Below are 16,409 nucleotides of genomic sequence, written 5' to 3'. Positions count from 1 at the left end.
TCCCAAAATTGTTTTACCTCCCACAGTTGGCATTGCCAAGACTGAGGAAGCAGTCTGAAAGAAAACCCTGGGACCTCTTCCATGCCTTGGTCTCAAATAGGATGTACTGCTACTCCTACTGTCTCCTCTGCACCTGGCACAACTCCTATTACTTCATTTTCAGTTCAAATTTTGTCTGTGGTTCCTTTAAATTAACATTTATCTTTATTTTCTTTGGTCGTTTTGTTTTACATAGTAAATGACAGCACATAAAGACCTAAGCGGTCCCATCCAATCTGCCCAACAGTCACAATCATTATCAAGTCATGATTAAACCAACAATGATTGTGATATAGATAGATGGACCATTGGTCTGACCCAGTATGGCTATTCTTTTGTTTTCTTGACCTTTCCCCAGTTGAGTATGAAAGGCTTAGTTCTCTGTGGTTCTTAGCATTGCTTGCAGGCTTCCCTTGTGCATCTGTGTTGCTCTTACTTGTACTCCTATCCCCCTTCTCCCAAATTGTCTTTCCTCCCCTGGAGTTGCTCTAAAAATAAAACTTGAAAATTTATTTATTTATTTATTGCATTTGTATCCCACATTTTCCCACCATAAGGCAGGTTCAATGTGGCTTACATATTGCTAAAAAGGCGGTTACAAAATTTAGATTTGTAGAAGTCTAGTACATAATACAGAAGTACAATAAATGCTTAGGTTGATATATTTGATAAATTTGAAGTTGGACAAAGCCATGTGACCTGACAGGATCCATTCCAGGACATCAAGGGAGCTGAGAGAGGTTCTGGCAGGTCCTCTTAAAGTGTTGTTTAAATCCTTGGAGATGGGAGAGGTTTCAGGGGATTGGAGAAGAGCAGATGGGGTCCCCGTTCCCTAAAGTAGTGACAGAGAAGAAACTGGAAAGTACAATCTAGTAAGCTTCAGTTCGGATATTGGAAAAGTAATGGAAGTGATGCTGAAAGAATAGTGAATTTCCTGGAATCCAATAGGTTACAAGATCCGAGACAATATGGTTTTAGCAAAGGTAATTCGTGCCAAATGAATCTAATTGAATTCTTTGATAGGGTGACCAGAGAATTTTGAACAAGGGCATGTGCAAGATGTAATCTGTTTAAATTTCAGCAAAGCCTTTGACACGGTTCCTCATAGGAGACTCTTGAATAAACTTGAAAGGCTGAAGTTTGGAAACAGTGGCCAATCCAGGTCACAAGTACCTGGCAGAAACCCAATTATTAGCATCATTCCCATGCTAACAATCCCAGAACAATCAGTGGCTTCCCCCATGTCCATCTCAATAACAGACTATGGACTTTTCATTCAGGAACTTGTCCAATCCTTTTTTTAAACCCAGATATGCTAATCTCCGTTACCACATCCTCCATCAATGAGTTCCAGAGCTTAACTATTCATTGAGTGAAAAAAAACATTTCCTCCTATTTGTTTTAAAAGTATTTCCGTGCAATTTCATTGAATGCCCCTGGTCTTTGTACTTTTTCAATTAGTAAAAAATCAATTTACCTCCACCCGCTCCACACCACACAGGATTTTGTAGACCTCAATCATATCCCCCTTCAGCCATCTCTTTTCCAAGCTGAAGAGCCCTAACCTCTCTAGCCTTTCCTCATATGGGACCAGTTCTACCCTCTCTATCATTTTGGTCGCTTTTCTTTGAACCTTTTCTAATTCCACTACATGTTTTTTGAGATATGGTGACCAGAATTGAACCCAATATTCAAGGTGTGGTTGCACCATGGCGTAATACAGAGAAACTATATTATTTTTGGTCTTATTTTTCATCCCTCTCCTAATAATTCTTAGCATCCTGTTTGGTTTTTTGGCTGCAGCCACACACTGGGCAGAAGATTTCCGCATACTGTTTACAATGACACCTAGGTCTTTTTCCTGAGTGCTGACTCCTAAAGTGGACCCTAACATCAGATAACTATGATTCGGATTATTTTTGCCAATGTGCATCTCTTTGCATTTGTCTACATTATATTTCATCTGCCATTTGGATATCCAGTTTTCCAGTTTCCTAAGGGTCCTTCCTGCAATTTTTCACAATTTACATGTGTTTTGACAACTTTGAATAGTTTCATGTCATCTGCAAATTTAGTCACCTCACTCGTCATTCTGATTTCCAGATCATTTATAAATATGTTAAATAGCACCAGCCCCAGTACAGATCCTTGCAGCACTCCACTATTCACTCTCCTCCATTGAGAAAAATGACCACTTAACCCTACCTTCTGTTTTCTGTCCAATAACCAATTCTTAATCCACAGAAGGTGTCATGAAACACCTAGCACCTGCCTGGGGCTAATCCTGCAGCCACCTGGAGGGTATGTCCCCAGAAGAGTTCAGGTCTGCCTGCACCTGCTGCTTGTGCTCTACACTAGCACACTCCACCCCACCGACTGGGTCTCACTTGCCTCTGGGTGAGTCTCCCACTCTCAAGTTATTTTCCAGTGATTTCTAGGTTACTGGAGCCACAATCCCAGGGGACCCACAGTTCCTAGAAAGCACTCACAGACCCAAAACACAAACCACCAGGATTCTTAGTCAGTCCAGAACATCAGAGCCAATAACTAACAGGTTTGTTGTCACAAAATTTAAACAGTGAACCATATAAAACAGATGGAACAGGTAACAGGTAAAACAAATGGGAATCAATATTAAAACTATCTAACACTTGTTCACTACCTGAAAAGTGCCTGGGATGCTTCAGGAAATTTAACTGCTCAGAGGTCTGAGCAGGGCCTCAGGTTTACCTCTGTGCTGCCTAGCTGAGACTAAAAAATTACCTCACAGCTTAGGTGGGACAATCTCCATCTGCTGGCCAATTAGGAGAAATACATGTCATCAGCAAAATAATACAGTTCATAGGCTTAGAAACCCACTGTTTCATCACAGGACACTGCCTCCTGTCCCATGACGTCTTACTTTCCTCATAAATCTCTCATGAGGACCCTTTGTCAAAAGCTTTCTGAAAATCTAGACATACCACATTAACCGGCTCACCTTGGTCAACATGTTTATTCACACCTTCAAAGAAATTAAGCAAATTGGTGAGGAAAGACCTCTCTTGGCTGAATTCATGCTGACTCTGTCCCAGTATTAAGAATCTGAAAGAACCATTTTGTTTTATTTGAAGAGAAATAGATGATACCTGCAAAAAGTAGGCATGTTTGGTCTTCTTAACGAAATTTAAGGTATTCCCAATATCTGCGTCAATGAGAAGCATTGTGAGAGGGCAACTGGTGTTTTTGCAAGTTGTTCTACCTCTCTGAACTGATGCTTAAGAAAACAGACCTACATGAAACTAAAGTGTTTCTTAAAGACTAGCCAAATTTTGCGATGGGAAGTGAAGTTATCCGGAAGACCAAGTTTAAGGTGTGGCCAAGGACATGAGTAGAGGAAGAAGTGCTCTGATGTATGAAAGAAGAGCAGAATTTGGGGATGAAACATATCCTCTCAACCATTAAATATTGAAATCAACATTTCAAAGAAATGTAAGAAATATGAATTATTTTTAAAAGTAGTTATATATAGTAGAATTTTTAAAAATTCTATAAAGGGTGAAATGCACCTGATATAAAAAAAAGTGGTGGAAAGGCAAGAGTTGACGTATGGTACTTGAAAACTGCAGTTGATCGATAGCTAAACAAAGACTATATTTACTAAACTGCTTTAAAGTTTTAATGCACATTATTGCACACCAGCATGCATTAATGCTAAGGACATGAGTAGGTGATGAGATATCCTATGCATGAAAGAAGAGCAGAATCTGGGGATGATGGTTATCTGATTGTCTTAAGGTAACAGTAAAAGTCAGAAAGATGCTTGGATGTATTAGGAGAGGAACGACCAGCAGGAATAAAAAGAGGTAATAGTGCTTCTATATAAGCTTCTGATGAGATCTAATTTGGAGTACTCTGTGCAATTCTGCAGACCACACCTATAAAAGGATATAAACAGGATGGCAGTTTACCCAGAGAGTAACTACTAAAATGGTCAGTGGTCTTCATCACAAAAGCAAATGGGGACAGACTTAGAGATCTTAATACATATTGTTTGGAAGAAAAAGGAGAGAGGGGAGATAAGGTAGAGAAATTTAAATATTCATCATGTCAGTCTCTTTCAACTGCATGTAAGCATTGGAATATGAGCAAAAGGAGATAGACCACTGCTGCCTAAACTGCGGATCATGACCCCTGCAACTCCAAATAGGATCACGACCTGGGCAGGCCCTCCAGAAAGATATCACTAGCCCATGCCTTTGGGGATCACGCACTTTCTGTGGTCGTGATAATAGGGTTGCAGCCACATAATGTATGATAAGGGGTGGGGTAAAAACAGAAATAATCTAAGGAAATATTTCCATATGAAAATGGTGACAGATGCCTAGAACAGCCTTTCAGTGGAAGTGGTGGGGACAAGGACAGTATCTAAACTCAAAAAAGCATGGACAGTTACAGAATATCTCTGAGGGACAGGAAGGAGTTGTAGAGCCTAATAACTGGTATGGTTGGTCTTTTTTCCATTATCATTTTCTATGTTTGTATGTTTCTTCTAATAGTTGATGTGGATGAACAGTCTATATAGGCTGCATGTTTTTTTCCATTGTCATTTTCTCTGTTCCTATGTTTCTTTTTCAATGGACACAGGGGCTCTGGCAACACTGTCAACAAAAGGGAGGTAACTCAGGAACTGAAGTAGTCTAACAATTTTCAGCAGCACTAGCCAGAAAATGCCACAGAAAATCAACAAAGAGGGCCAGAGAGGGCAATTCTGGAACACACTATCGCGCAACTTAAAATCGATCCATGAACTAACCAACTTCCGCAAACTATTGAAGACCCATCTCTTTAACAAGACATACCACAAAGACCAACAAATATGAACTCCTTCACACATACCCAGAATTGTCTTTACTATTTGCTTGTTATATTAATAATATGCTTTATCATTACCATGTTACCCAAGATCCTTCTATAATACTAAATGTTTATTTCTTACATATCTCCATTATTCATGATGTATTGTAAGCCACATTGAGCCTGCAAAGAGGTGGGAAAATGTGGGATACAAATGCAATAAATAAATAAATAAAAATCACATGGAAAACAGTTACCAATATCCAGAAAATTGCCTTTGAATACTGGGGCCCAAGTTAGTAAAGCTAGCATAGTTCATTAAATCTTATTAAGCAAACAAATCTGTAGAATAGTCAGTCCATTGCCACAGGCCCTGCTTTCTGAAAGGAAATCCAAAAAGGGGGAGGCTCTCTCTTCAGGCCGACCAACTTATGTTGATAGTGTCACAGAAGCTGGATCCGCGAAAGGGAGGAGTTAGAGGCCACATGGCAACCTCATCAACAGGTGCCTAGGCATGGCAAAAGCTGAAAAGCCACTATTTTTTGAGTAACTAAGGTTACTTTTCCTCTAGATCACAACAAATAATTACTTAAATAACTCATGATGATTTTCACGCACTAATGCCTTCTTTCAGTCAACACATGCATCCAGTATATCTTCAAACATTTTGGTAACAAGACCTGGATTTCAACCAAATAAGCATTGAAAGTTTTTGTATTTTAATTGTACTTATTTTATAATGTTAAGCCCATACCTGAACTGTCCAGCACTGATTGTATCTCCTGTGAAAAGGCTGTTCCTCGCATCTCTCAGGTTCTCTCGCAGTTTCTTATCCAGTTTCTCAGATGGAAAAAGAAATATCTATCAGAAGTTTTGCTCATGTCAGCATATGTTAAGAAATTTCCTGAATCATTTTGGGTGAACCACGAAAAATGAATTATGGGACATAATTCCCACTAAAAGTACAGAACAAGTACTGGACAGCTTGCTAGTGAACTCCTGTTACTGTTTGCTTTGCCATCTTCCCACCTAAACTATAGTTTGTAGCATATTTTCCAGGATACTGAGACCTAAAGCAACTGAACACTCCACTCTCTGCTTTGAAAGTCTCAATATCCAATATAACTTTGTTATATAATCTGATCAACGTTTTTAAGCAGTTCTCCTGTGGCCACTTTCACTCCTTTACAAGTGAATGTGAAGCAATATGCTGACTTTTCGAGGAGTAAGGAAACCACATATATTTAGCTCTCTGCCTGTAGGAACGTTTTTGTTTTTTTAATGGCTGGACAACTGATTTAGGGCTGGTTAATTTTCTGCCTTTATGGTTTGATATGGTTCAGTTTTTTGTTGGATTTGTGGTAATACCAGTACAATATGGTCTTTACAGGGGTTTTTAAAGTTTGCTTGTTTTTTTCTTTTTTGCCATTGCCTGTGTATGTATGTATGTACATATGTACTAGTAGCATAGTTAGACCACCAGTTTTGGTTGGCCTTGAGCACAAGTGGGGTAGGCACAACATTTTCTTTCTGCCCCCACTTGTTTTTCTTCCCATTTCCCCCAGCATCCTTCCCCCAACTCAAAATATAAATACCTTAGCTGGCAGGGTGCCCAACCCCCACCAGATGAAGATCTCCTCCTCTAAAGGCTGGTTTTCCTTGAATAGCATGGATCCAAAGCCACACTGTTGGTGATGTTATCATGCACACAGTTGACAGTTGGAACATATACCCTAGCTACCAATTCAAAGAATACTTCCATCCCCACCAAAGGAGAAATTAGATCTTACCTGCTAATTTGCTTTCCTTTAGTCCCTCCGGACCGGACCAGGATTGGACTGATGGGTTGTGCTCGCCTACCAGCAGGTGGAGACTGAGAAAAAAACTCTGACTCTAGAGAGCCAATAGGAGCCCTGGCCATGTGACCTTAGCCTCAGTATTTTCTCAGTCTCCCAGCAGGTAGGAAGCGAGCCCATTAGTCTCTCTTTTTATCTTTCTCTTTTAGAGGTTAATAATAAGAACTACAATGCTACCTCTTCTGTGCCTAGGAATTCTCGGTTAGACGCTGGTCAGATAGAGATTTCTTTTCCTTTCTTTCTTTACAGCCTCTGGGGGTGTTAAACTCGGGGTGCCCCCGGGTCCCTCCCCCCTTCCTCCCCATCTCCCATATGTAGCTGGGAAGGGCTACCCTTTGTTTAGAAAGGTGTATGTCTTTGGGAGAGGCAGCCACTATAGAAAGTTAAAACGTATATGTATTTTTTCCTTTCCCAGCTTTTTAAAGAGCAAGCTAGCAGGCAGCGCTCAGCTATAAAAAAAAAAAAAAAAAAAAAAATCCCCAGGCTTCTAACGAGCAGGCAGCTCTGTGTTATTCTATTACTCTTCAGCAGAGTTTTTCCCCATTACTTTAACGAGCAGGCAGCTCTGGTTGCTGTTTTGGGTGTCTGTTATCTAACTGTTTAAAAAAAAAAAAAAAAAAAAAAGCAGCAATAATTTGAAGGAGGTTTCTTGACTGTCTTTTTTGCTCTTCCCTCCGTTTTTGTCAGTTTTATTTTTAGCGGTTTGTTCGGCAGAGCAGGGCTTCAAAAAAAAAAAAAAAAAAAAAAAGGAGATTTTGGCGCGAATCGGGTACGCGCATGCACGCGCATTACCGTCATGTCTGAGACGCTGCGCTGTATGCCAGCGTCGGGGGATCTCCTCTTCCGGCTCCTGTAAATACTGTGCGCCGCTGGGGGGTGCGTCGGGACCTTCTCTTTCGCTGTCTTCAGGGCTTCAGTCATCAGCCCAGGGTCCCTCGCCGTCGCGGTCTGCTTCAGCAGTTGTGGACGGGTCGGGTGCGCCTCCGGATGCCTCTCCCGCGAATTTGGTGCGTGCGGCGCTCATTTTGTTTTCCGCGCGACGTGTGTTTTTTTTGGGGGGGCGGAGAGAGCTCCATTATGCAGGAGACACTGCAGCATGTTTTTGTCAGCGACGGAGTCCATTCGTTTTCGGCTCCAAGTTTTTTCTATATTGCAGCCTGCTCCTTCAGAACGCAGTGCTCTGTGGTATGTGTGGCGCTCCATAATTTGAATCTACAACGAATTATAGAAATGAGAACAGACGAATATCATTCTTTCATCTTTCAGGGGAACTAGGGGGTTGAAAGCATGATTTTCCAATCACATCGGTTATCCAGAAGAGAGAAGTAAAAAAAAAAAAAAAAAAAACCACTATACAATGCAATCTAGGTGGTACGTGGAAGGCTTGTGTACTTGCACATTTATGCACACCATTTGCACAAATGGTTTGAGGCTGTTTGCTCTATAATCCAGGATTATTTTTCTCTGTGGTTTCCCAGTGTTGCGGTTCTACCATATTTCTTATTCTTTTTCTGCCTTGAGACTATGTAAATTCTGCAAGGTTGTAATTTCAGTTTTAAAATCACAAATTATGATTTTAATTTGTGGATACACAGAGTTTGTTCCTTTTAAGAATTTCTCTCAATGGCTGTGGTATTCTACAGTGTTTTTTAAGAATTTAAGAAATTTCCTCTATAGGCATAAAGTAGATTGCTTTTAGATGCCATAAGAATATATATGCTCTCTCATATTCTCTGAGGGACAGCCCTGTCTATCAAGCTCCCAATCACTCAATTGCAGGCAGGCTTGGTTCATGTCTTCTCTTCTTTTCCAACTGTCTTGAAGCCTCTCATACTTCATTTTGGCTTTCTTCTGGTAGTTACAGGACAGATGACCACTTAGAGAATGAGGTCACCTTTTCATTTTGCATATTTCCCCCTTAAAGATAGTGGAAGGTCCTGAAACCATTTTGTTTTTTACATCTATGCTATCAGTTCAGCATTGGCAGATGGTAAACTTTCTGGTTTGGTCCAGTATGCCTATACATACCATCTACTATCCCGAGCTCTTATGTTCTTGTTTCAAGCTTTCTTGAATTCATATAGTCTTGTCTCCTCCGCCTTTTCTAAGTAGCGGCGGCACAAATTCTTCTTCTCCGGTAAAAGTATTTTACAAGTCTGTCCTTTTTCATTTTTATTCTATGCGCCCTCTCTCCAGAGCCTCCTTTCACTTGGAAGGGATCTCACTTCCTGTGCCACTATGTCTTAGGTAAATAAGTATTGTTCTGCTGTGAAAGACCAAAAGGCCATCAAGCCCAGCATTCATGTCTAATGGGCATAGGTACATAGGTATTGTCTTCTTGGGAAGGACCAAAAGTCCATCAAACCCAGCATTCGTATCTAATGGGTGTGGGTTTGGTACATCTCAGTGAGGGAGGAGGCATGACCATGGTACGAGGATTGGGGAGATCCATGAGATTACGGGCCGGTGAATCAGGTGTCCATTCCGAGCAAATGGTTGAACTTGCTGGAAAAAAAAAAAAAAAAAAAAGAGCGTGCTTCCATGGTTGTTGGACACCTATATTTAAAGTTTACCCAGCTGTGACACGCCACAGGGATAGGGCTGGGATATGGAGCCCTATTTAAGTAGTGTCCTTGGTCACCTTTTCTCTCCTCCTCAGAACCCAGAAAATGGCTAGTTTTTTGCTTAAGCATTAGCAGGTCATTTTCAGCAGTACTCTTCCTTCCGTTCTATTTTAGTTCTAAAAGGTTGTTCATTGCGCGCTCAGGATCACAACTTTTTGTATGGAGACTCCTCGGTCGATCATAGTGACAGTTCGGCAAGGAGAGTATTTAACGGCCTTGGATATGTCAGAGGCTTATTTACATATTGCTATTTGGCAGGTTCATCGCAGATTCTGACGCTTTACGATTCTAGGTTGACAACTAGAGATCCTTGTTTCAGCCTAACCTAGACGACTCACTAATTGGGGAAAGTCTTATCGGCAGAGTTCTCAGGTCACGCACCGGGTGGTGCATCTTATATTTTTTCTTTTTTCTTGGTGACCTTGGGCCTTTGGCCATTTCCTCGCTCTATTCTGCAGAGTACAATTTTACTTTCTAGTTTCCCAGAAGGAATTTTCCTTCATCCTTTTTGGAATCTCAGGGTCATCAATTGCGCTCTTTAAGTATCATCTAGTTATCACAAGAACCTTAGTTCCGTCATAGGGATGCTTCGGGCACTACTCTTTTTAGCAGAAGCTTGTTTGTATATGTTTTGTTTCTGGGGGACCACAACAATTCGTTTACCTTCGGGTATATCTTGTTCCCCTACTGCTCAGCAAGGCGGGGAGTGCTATGTTGGTTTTTGCCATGGCAATGGGTTCTGTCATCTGCCAAGGAGGAACTAAGAGTATACTCTTGAGTTTGTAGTCAGTGAGGCTCTTGTCAGGGGTGGACATTTGCTTAACTGCTTTTTTCAGCAGTCCATGTGGCGGCAGTCGAAACATTGCAAGTCATTTTTTCTTAGTTGTCTCACCCTGCATTCAAGTGAATGGACTCTCATCTTTTCAGCGTTACTGCCTCACTGCGGCAATTCAGGGATATCTCTTTTTGCCTTCAGGCTCTCAAACATTTCTTACTTCTTCCGTCCAGCAATAGTCTTGACGGAGACAGGGATAGACGCCATCATTTAGCAGGGGTCTTTCAACCTTCTATAGGCGTTTCTGGCGTTGTCTTTTCATTTATAAAAAAAAAAAAAAAAAAAAAAAATTTCCATCTTTCATCCATACCACGCTTTATTTGGTCATATGGTTTGGTGGTTTTTTCATTAATTAAGAGCGCATTTTACGCTTCAGTAGTTCTTTCTATGCGGCGGTTGCGTTGTTGAGCCCCGTCTCTTTTATTTGTTCTTGGTTCATTTGTTGTTGGTTTTCATAAACGATTACTCTTTTTTCTTTTCTCCTGCAGATTGCAATTTTTACGGCCTCGTCCTTTTGGAAGTTCTCGTTTACTTTAAGGATCTTAGTCTCCTTCGCCCGACAAGCTGAAATCCTCTTCAAATCACAATGTTAATCTTTCAGCTCTCGTAGGTCCTCTTTTTGGGCTGTTTTCTTCTGGGGCCCTTTAAGTTTTTCTCTTAAACCACTGTTTTATAGTACCCATAGCTTTTTCTATAAAGTTTTCCTATTCAAGCAGGGTTCCTAGTAGCTATTGCAGCAAGTAGGGCTATGGGTGGAGTACTTCTACAGTTGGTTACTCCTTTTCGGCCTAGTCTAGTTTCATGGTTTCACCTTTTCTGATCGGTCTTTTGTTCTTGGGTTTGTCTTTCTAGCCAGTAGGCATAAGGGTTTGGTTGTTTCTACCCGCTCTATCTCGACGGATTAAGGAAATGAGAACTTCTATTTCTCTTCTCACTGAGAAATCTCACTGAGAGGGCAGTTTCACAGAGTATAACAACATATTCCACAACTTCAGAAGCGGGCTGTATTCTTACTACAGCGCTTTTTGATGCTCTCGATGCTCATTGGTAAGGTGGCAGCCTGGTCTTACCTTCATTCTGTCGCTAATTGAGACACGCCGCATGTTAGTTCTCGACAGGAGGCGGCCTTTACAGCATGGATATTTCTATGTACTTTTCATAGGCTCCCTCCCTTCAGATTACTGCTTTGGTACTTCCCATCAGTCCAATCCTGGTCCGGTCCGGAGGGACGCTAAGGAAGGAGAAATTAGATCTTACCTGCTAATTTGCTTTCCTTTAGTCCCTCCGGACCGGACCAGGCCCCTCCCATGTTCTCTCAACTCTTTAGATTCTTTTATTAGGTTTGGACGTGTCTTAGTTCCTTTACCACATGTGGAATGCTTTACAAAAAAAAAAAAAAAAACAACCTTTGCGTGGTCCATACCACTTTTCTGGTGGTTGCTGGCGAGCTCAGTTACTGGAATATATATAAAACCTTAAATTTGCCATACTGGAATATATATAAAACCTTAAATTTGCCATACCACTTCTCTGGTGAGAGTTGCTGGGGAGCTCAGTTGCTGGAATATATATATAACCTTAAGTGAGTCATATCACTTCTCTGACAGTTGCTGGTGAGCTCAATTGCTGGAATATATAGAAGACCTTAAGTGAGTCATACCACTTTTTCTGGTGAGAGTTGCTGGTGAGCTCTAATATGAATGGGCCATGCCACTTCTCTGGTGAGAGTTGTGGGCGAATTCTGATACAAATGGGCCATACCACTTCTCTGGTGAGGGTTGCTGGTGAGCTCTGATATGAATGGGCCATGCCACTTCTCTGGTTAGAGTTGTTGGCGAGCTCTGATACAAATGGGCCATACCACTTCTCTGGTGCGAGTTGCTGGTGAGCTCTAGTACTCGGCTTCGCCGACGAATTTGTGGCTGCTAGAATTCCATACAGCACAGAAGGTCTTTCTTTCTTTCCTGCTTTGTTATTCAGATACTGAGGCTAAGGTCACATGGCCAGGGCTCCTATTGGCTCTCTAGAGTCAGAGTTTTTTTCTCAGTCTCCACCTGCTGGTAGGCGAGCACAACCCATCAGTCCAATCCTGGTCCGGTCCGGAGGGACTAAAGGAAAGCAAATTAGCAGGTAAGATCTAATTTCTCCTTTGTTACTGTTACAACTGTCAGACTTTTGCTATCTGCCAGTTAGTGCAGTCGAGTTTCTGGTGTACTCTTGGATTTCCAGTTTAGTTCGGTTTTGGTTTGTGATGTCCCTCTCTAAAGTGAGGTCCGGTTTGCAAGAACAAGATGTCCAAAGTTAGACACCCACGATCTTGCGTAAGGTGTATGGAGCAAGACCATCAGATCCAAGACTGCCTGAAGTGTGCCAAGATGTCTCCTTGGGATAGCCAAATGCATGAGCTTAAACTATGGACAAAGACCAGTGAACACAAGCTGACTGTATCAGTATGAGCATCTGAAGGCACTCAGGGCAGGAAAGCAGCTGCAAAAGCCAAGCATTTGAACCCTCCTCTGTGCGAGGCTCTCCCTTCTACAAGTTCAGTTTGCCAACTGTTGACGGCAGCCATTCTTTCCCATCAATCAAGTGTTGGGTTGAGGAGGAAGTGTTATGTGCAACTTCCAGTGACGAATTGGACATGGAGTGTTGGCCTGCAGAGCCTATTGTGGTGCTGGGAATACTTCGTGCTGGTACATCTATTACTTCGCATACATTAGCTTGGTTGAGAGCTTCGGGTTTGAGAGAGGATTTATGTGAGCATATACACATGGAAAGCAATACGCACAAGCACTCGTAGTTTAAATAAAAAGATTCAGGATTTGCAAGCCCTGATGTTTTAGGCAGAGTTGGATATTGTTGCTATTACAGAAACATGGTACGATTTTTTTTAGGAAGAATAGGGAGGGCTGAAGAGGTGGAAGAATAGCACTGTATGTGAAAAACAATATCAGAGTGGCTGAAATGCAGGGAAACTGGAGAAAAGAAGAAGCAATATGGATCGTCCTGGAAAGAAAAGATGGAACCTGTATCTATGCGGGTGTTATCTACAGATCACTGGGATAAATGGAGAAGCTGAATAAGGATCTGATCAAAGATATCATTAAGCTTGGAATGAAAGGGGAGATGCTGTTGCTGGGAGATTTCAACTTGCCTGGTGTGAACTGGAATGTCCCATCGGCAGAACAGGAAAGAAGCAGAGAGATTGTAGATGCCTGTCAAAATACTTTGAACAGGCAAGGATTACCATGGTGAAAAAACCCACGAGGAAAGGGACAACTCTGGATCTAGTGCTCACAAATGGAGGAAGTGTTTCGTGCCCACCTAGGCAATAGCGGATCATCACACAATATGGTTTGATATAAGAGCAAAAGCAGAGTTCAGGCACACAAAACTCAAAGTACTGGATTTTAAACATGCTGATTTTGATAAAATGAGGGAGTACCTGAAGAAAGAGCTGATGGCATGGGTAGGCACAGGAGAAGTGGAAGGGCAGTGTCCAAGCTGAAAGCTGCTATAAATATGGCAACAGATCTTTAATAAGGAAAAAAAATAAAAGAAACAGGAAGCCTGTATGGTTCTCCAAACAAGTAGACAAAAAAAATAAGGGCAACAGAGGCTGCGTTAAAGAAATATAGAAGAACGCAACAAGAGGATCATAGAAAAGATTACTGGATTAAAGTCAAACAAGCAAAGAGGGAAATACGATTACTGAAAGCACAGGTAGAAAAAAATGGCTAAAGATGTAAAGAGAGATGACAAGACCTTTTCCAGGTATATTGGGGAAAGGAGAAAAGCTAGGAATGGAATTGTAAGAATGAAAGATGCTGAGAACAGCTATGTGGAAAGTGATGAGGATAAAGCGAACATGCAAAGCAAAAATGCTTTTCTTCCGTGATCACGGAAGAAAATCCTGGAGAAGGACTACGGTTGGCTACCGAGGCTGTATCTGGGAAGAAAGCATTTATAAACAGCTTGAAAATATGAAAGTGGACAAAGCTATGGGGCTGGATGGGGTACATCCCAGGATACTGACCGAACTCAGAGAAATCCTAGTAGGACCTCTTAAGGATTTATTTAATAGATCTTATAGAGATGGGATAAGTTTCATGGGATAGGAGAGGAGCAGATGTGGTCCCTCTTTACAAAAGCAGGGAAAGGGAAGAAGTGGAAAACTACAGGCCTATAAGCCTCACGTCGGTGATAGGAAAAATAATGGAGTCATTGCTGAAGGAAAAGATAGAATCCAACGGGTTGCAGGATCTGAGGCAACATGGTTTTAACAAAGGAAAATCCTGCCAAATAAATTTGATTAATTGTATGGATGGGTGACCAAAGAACTGGATAAAGGACATATGCTAAATGTAATCTATTTGGATTTTAGCAAATCCTTTGATACAGTTCCTAACAGAAAGACCTGAATAAGCTGAGAGGGGTGAACTTAGAACCCAAAGTGGTAACTGGATTGGAAACTAGTTGACCTAACAGGTGGTAGAGGGAACGTAAATGGAATACGTTCGGAGGAAAGGAAGGTAAGTAGTGGAATGCCTCAGGGGTCAGTAATGGGGCCAATTCTGTTTAATATATTTGTGAGAGACATTGCTGATGGGTTAGAAGGAAAAGTTAGTTTTTTTTGCAGATGACACAAAGAAAGCCAATAGAGTGGATAGCCCAGAGGGAGTAGAAACCATTAAGAAGATATCTCCAAAAATTAGAAGAATGGTCAAAGGTCTGGCAGTTCAAATTTAATGCGAGGAAGTGCAGAGTGATGCACTTGGGGTGCAGAAATCCAAAGGAGATGTACAAGATAGGAGGTGAGAGACTGATGAGCACAGCTCAGGAGAGGGACTTTGGCTAATGGTGTCTGAGGATCTCAAGGTGATGAAACAATACAACAGTGGTGGCCACAGCCAGAAGGATGCTAGGATGCATAGAAAGGGGAAATAACCAGCAGAAGGAGGTATTGATGCCCCTATACAAGTCGTTGGTGAACCCCACGTGGAATTTTGTGTTCAGCTTTGGAGGCTATATCTTGCTAAGGATGTAAAAAGACTTGAAGCGGTTAAGAGAAAAGCAATGAAAGCAGTAGGGGGTTTGCGCCACAAGACATATGTGGAGAGACTTGATGACCTAAAGATGTATACTCTGGAGCATTTTTTCCCAAAACTGGTCCTGGATGCACCCCAGCTAGTCAGGTTTTCAGGATATGCAAAATGAATATTCATGAGAGAGATTTGCATGCACTGCATACTTGGTATGCAAATCTTTCCATGAATATTCATTGTGGATATCCTGAAAATGTGACTGGCTGGGGTGCATCCAAGTCCAGGTTTTGGAACCACTGCCCTAGAGGAAAGGAGACACAGGGGTGATAAGATATAGACATTCAAATATATTAAAGATATTAATATAAACATAAACCTTTTCCAGAGACGGGAAGGCAGTAGAACTAGAGGATATGAATTTAGGTTGCAGGGGGGCCAACTCAGGAATAACATCAGGAAGTACTTTTTCACTGAAGGAGTGATAGACACCTGGAATGCCCTCCTGAGGGGAGGTAGAAGAGATGAAAACAGTAAAAGAATTTAAAAAGGTGTGGTATAAACACAAAGGAATTCTGTATGGAAACAATGGAACCAAACTTAGCAGTACTTACATAGGAACATAGTAGATGATGGCAGATAAAGACCTGTATGGTCCATCCAGTCTGCCCAACAAGATAAACTCATAGCATAAGGTACGATAAATATACTTGGTCTTGATTTGTCCTTGCCATTTTCAGCGCACAGACCGCAGAATCTGTAAGTTACTGGCCTTGTTCTCCAGTTACAGAAGCTGAAGCTGTCCAGCCATGAGCACGGCACAGAACGTAGAAGTCTGCCTAGCACTGGCTTCACTTCCCAGTTACTGGTGTTGACATCTAATCATTGCTAAAGCTTGTTTAGTCCCACACCTCCTATACAGGATTCCTTTGTGTTTATCCCACCCATTTTTGAATTTCGTTACCATTTTCATCTCCACCATCTCCCGCGGGAGGGCATTCCAGGTATCTATCATCCTCTCTGTGAAAAAGTAATTCCTGACATTATTTCTGAGTTGGCCTCCGCACAATCACATTTCATGTCCTCTAATTCTACCACCATCTCTGGAAAAGGATTGTTTGTAAATTAATACCTTTCAAATATTCGAACGTCTATCATATTTATGGCATTTGTACCC

General features: G+C 41.5%; 1 protein-coding gene across 2 annotated transcripts in view; it reads right to left on the bottom strand.

The window, feature by feature from the left end:
• The window catches only part of SCFD1 (sec1 family domain containing 1), a 304,030-nt gene that overhangs the window by 230,118 nt on the left and 57,503 nt on the right, over positions 1–16,409 (bottom strand). For both annotated transcript variants that reach the window (XM_030214680.1, XM_030214681.1), the window contains one exon: positions 5,630–5,715. In XM_030214680.1, the coding sequence (XP_030070540.1) occupies positions 5,630–5,715 (86 nt within the window). The remainder of the gene's footprint in view (positions 1–5,629; positions 5,716–16,409) is intronic.

The sequence above is a fragment of the Microcaecilia unicolor genome, chromosome 9, assembly GCF_901765095.1.
Source record: "Microcaecilia unicolor chromosome 9, aMicUni1.1, whole genome shotgun sequence".
Classification (NCBI taxonomy): domain Eukaryota; kingdom Metazoa; phylum Chordata; class Amphibia; order Gymnophiona; family Siphonopidae; genus Microcaecilia; species Microcaecilia unicolor.
Note: the sequence above shows the minus strand (reverse complement) of the source record. Positions and strands in the feature narration are given on the sequence as shown.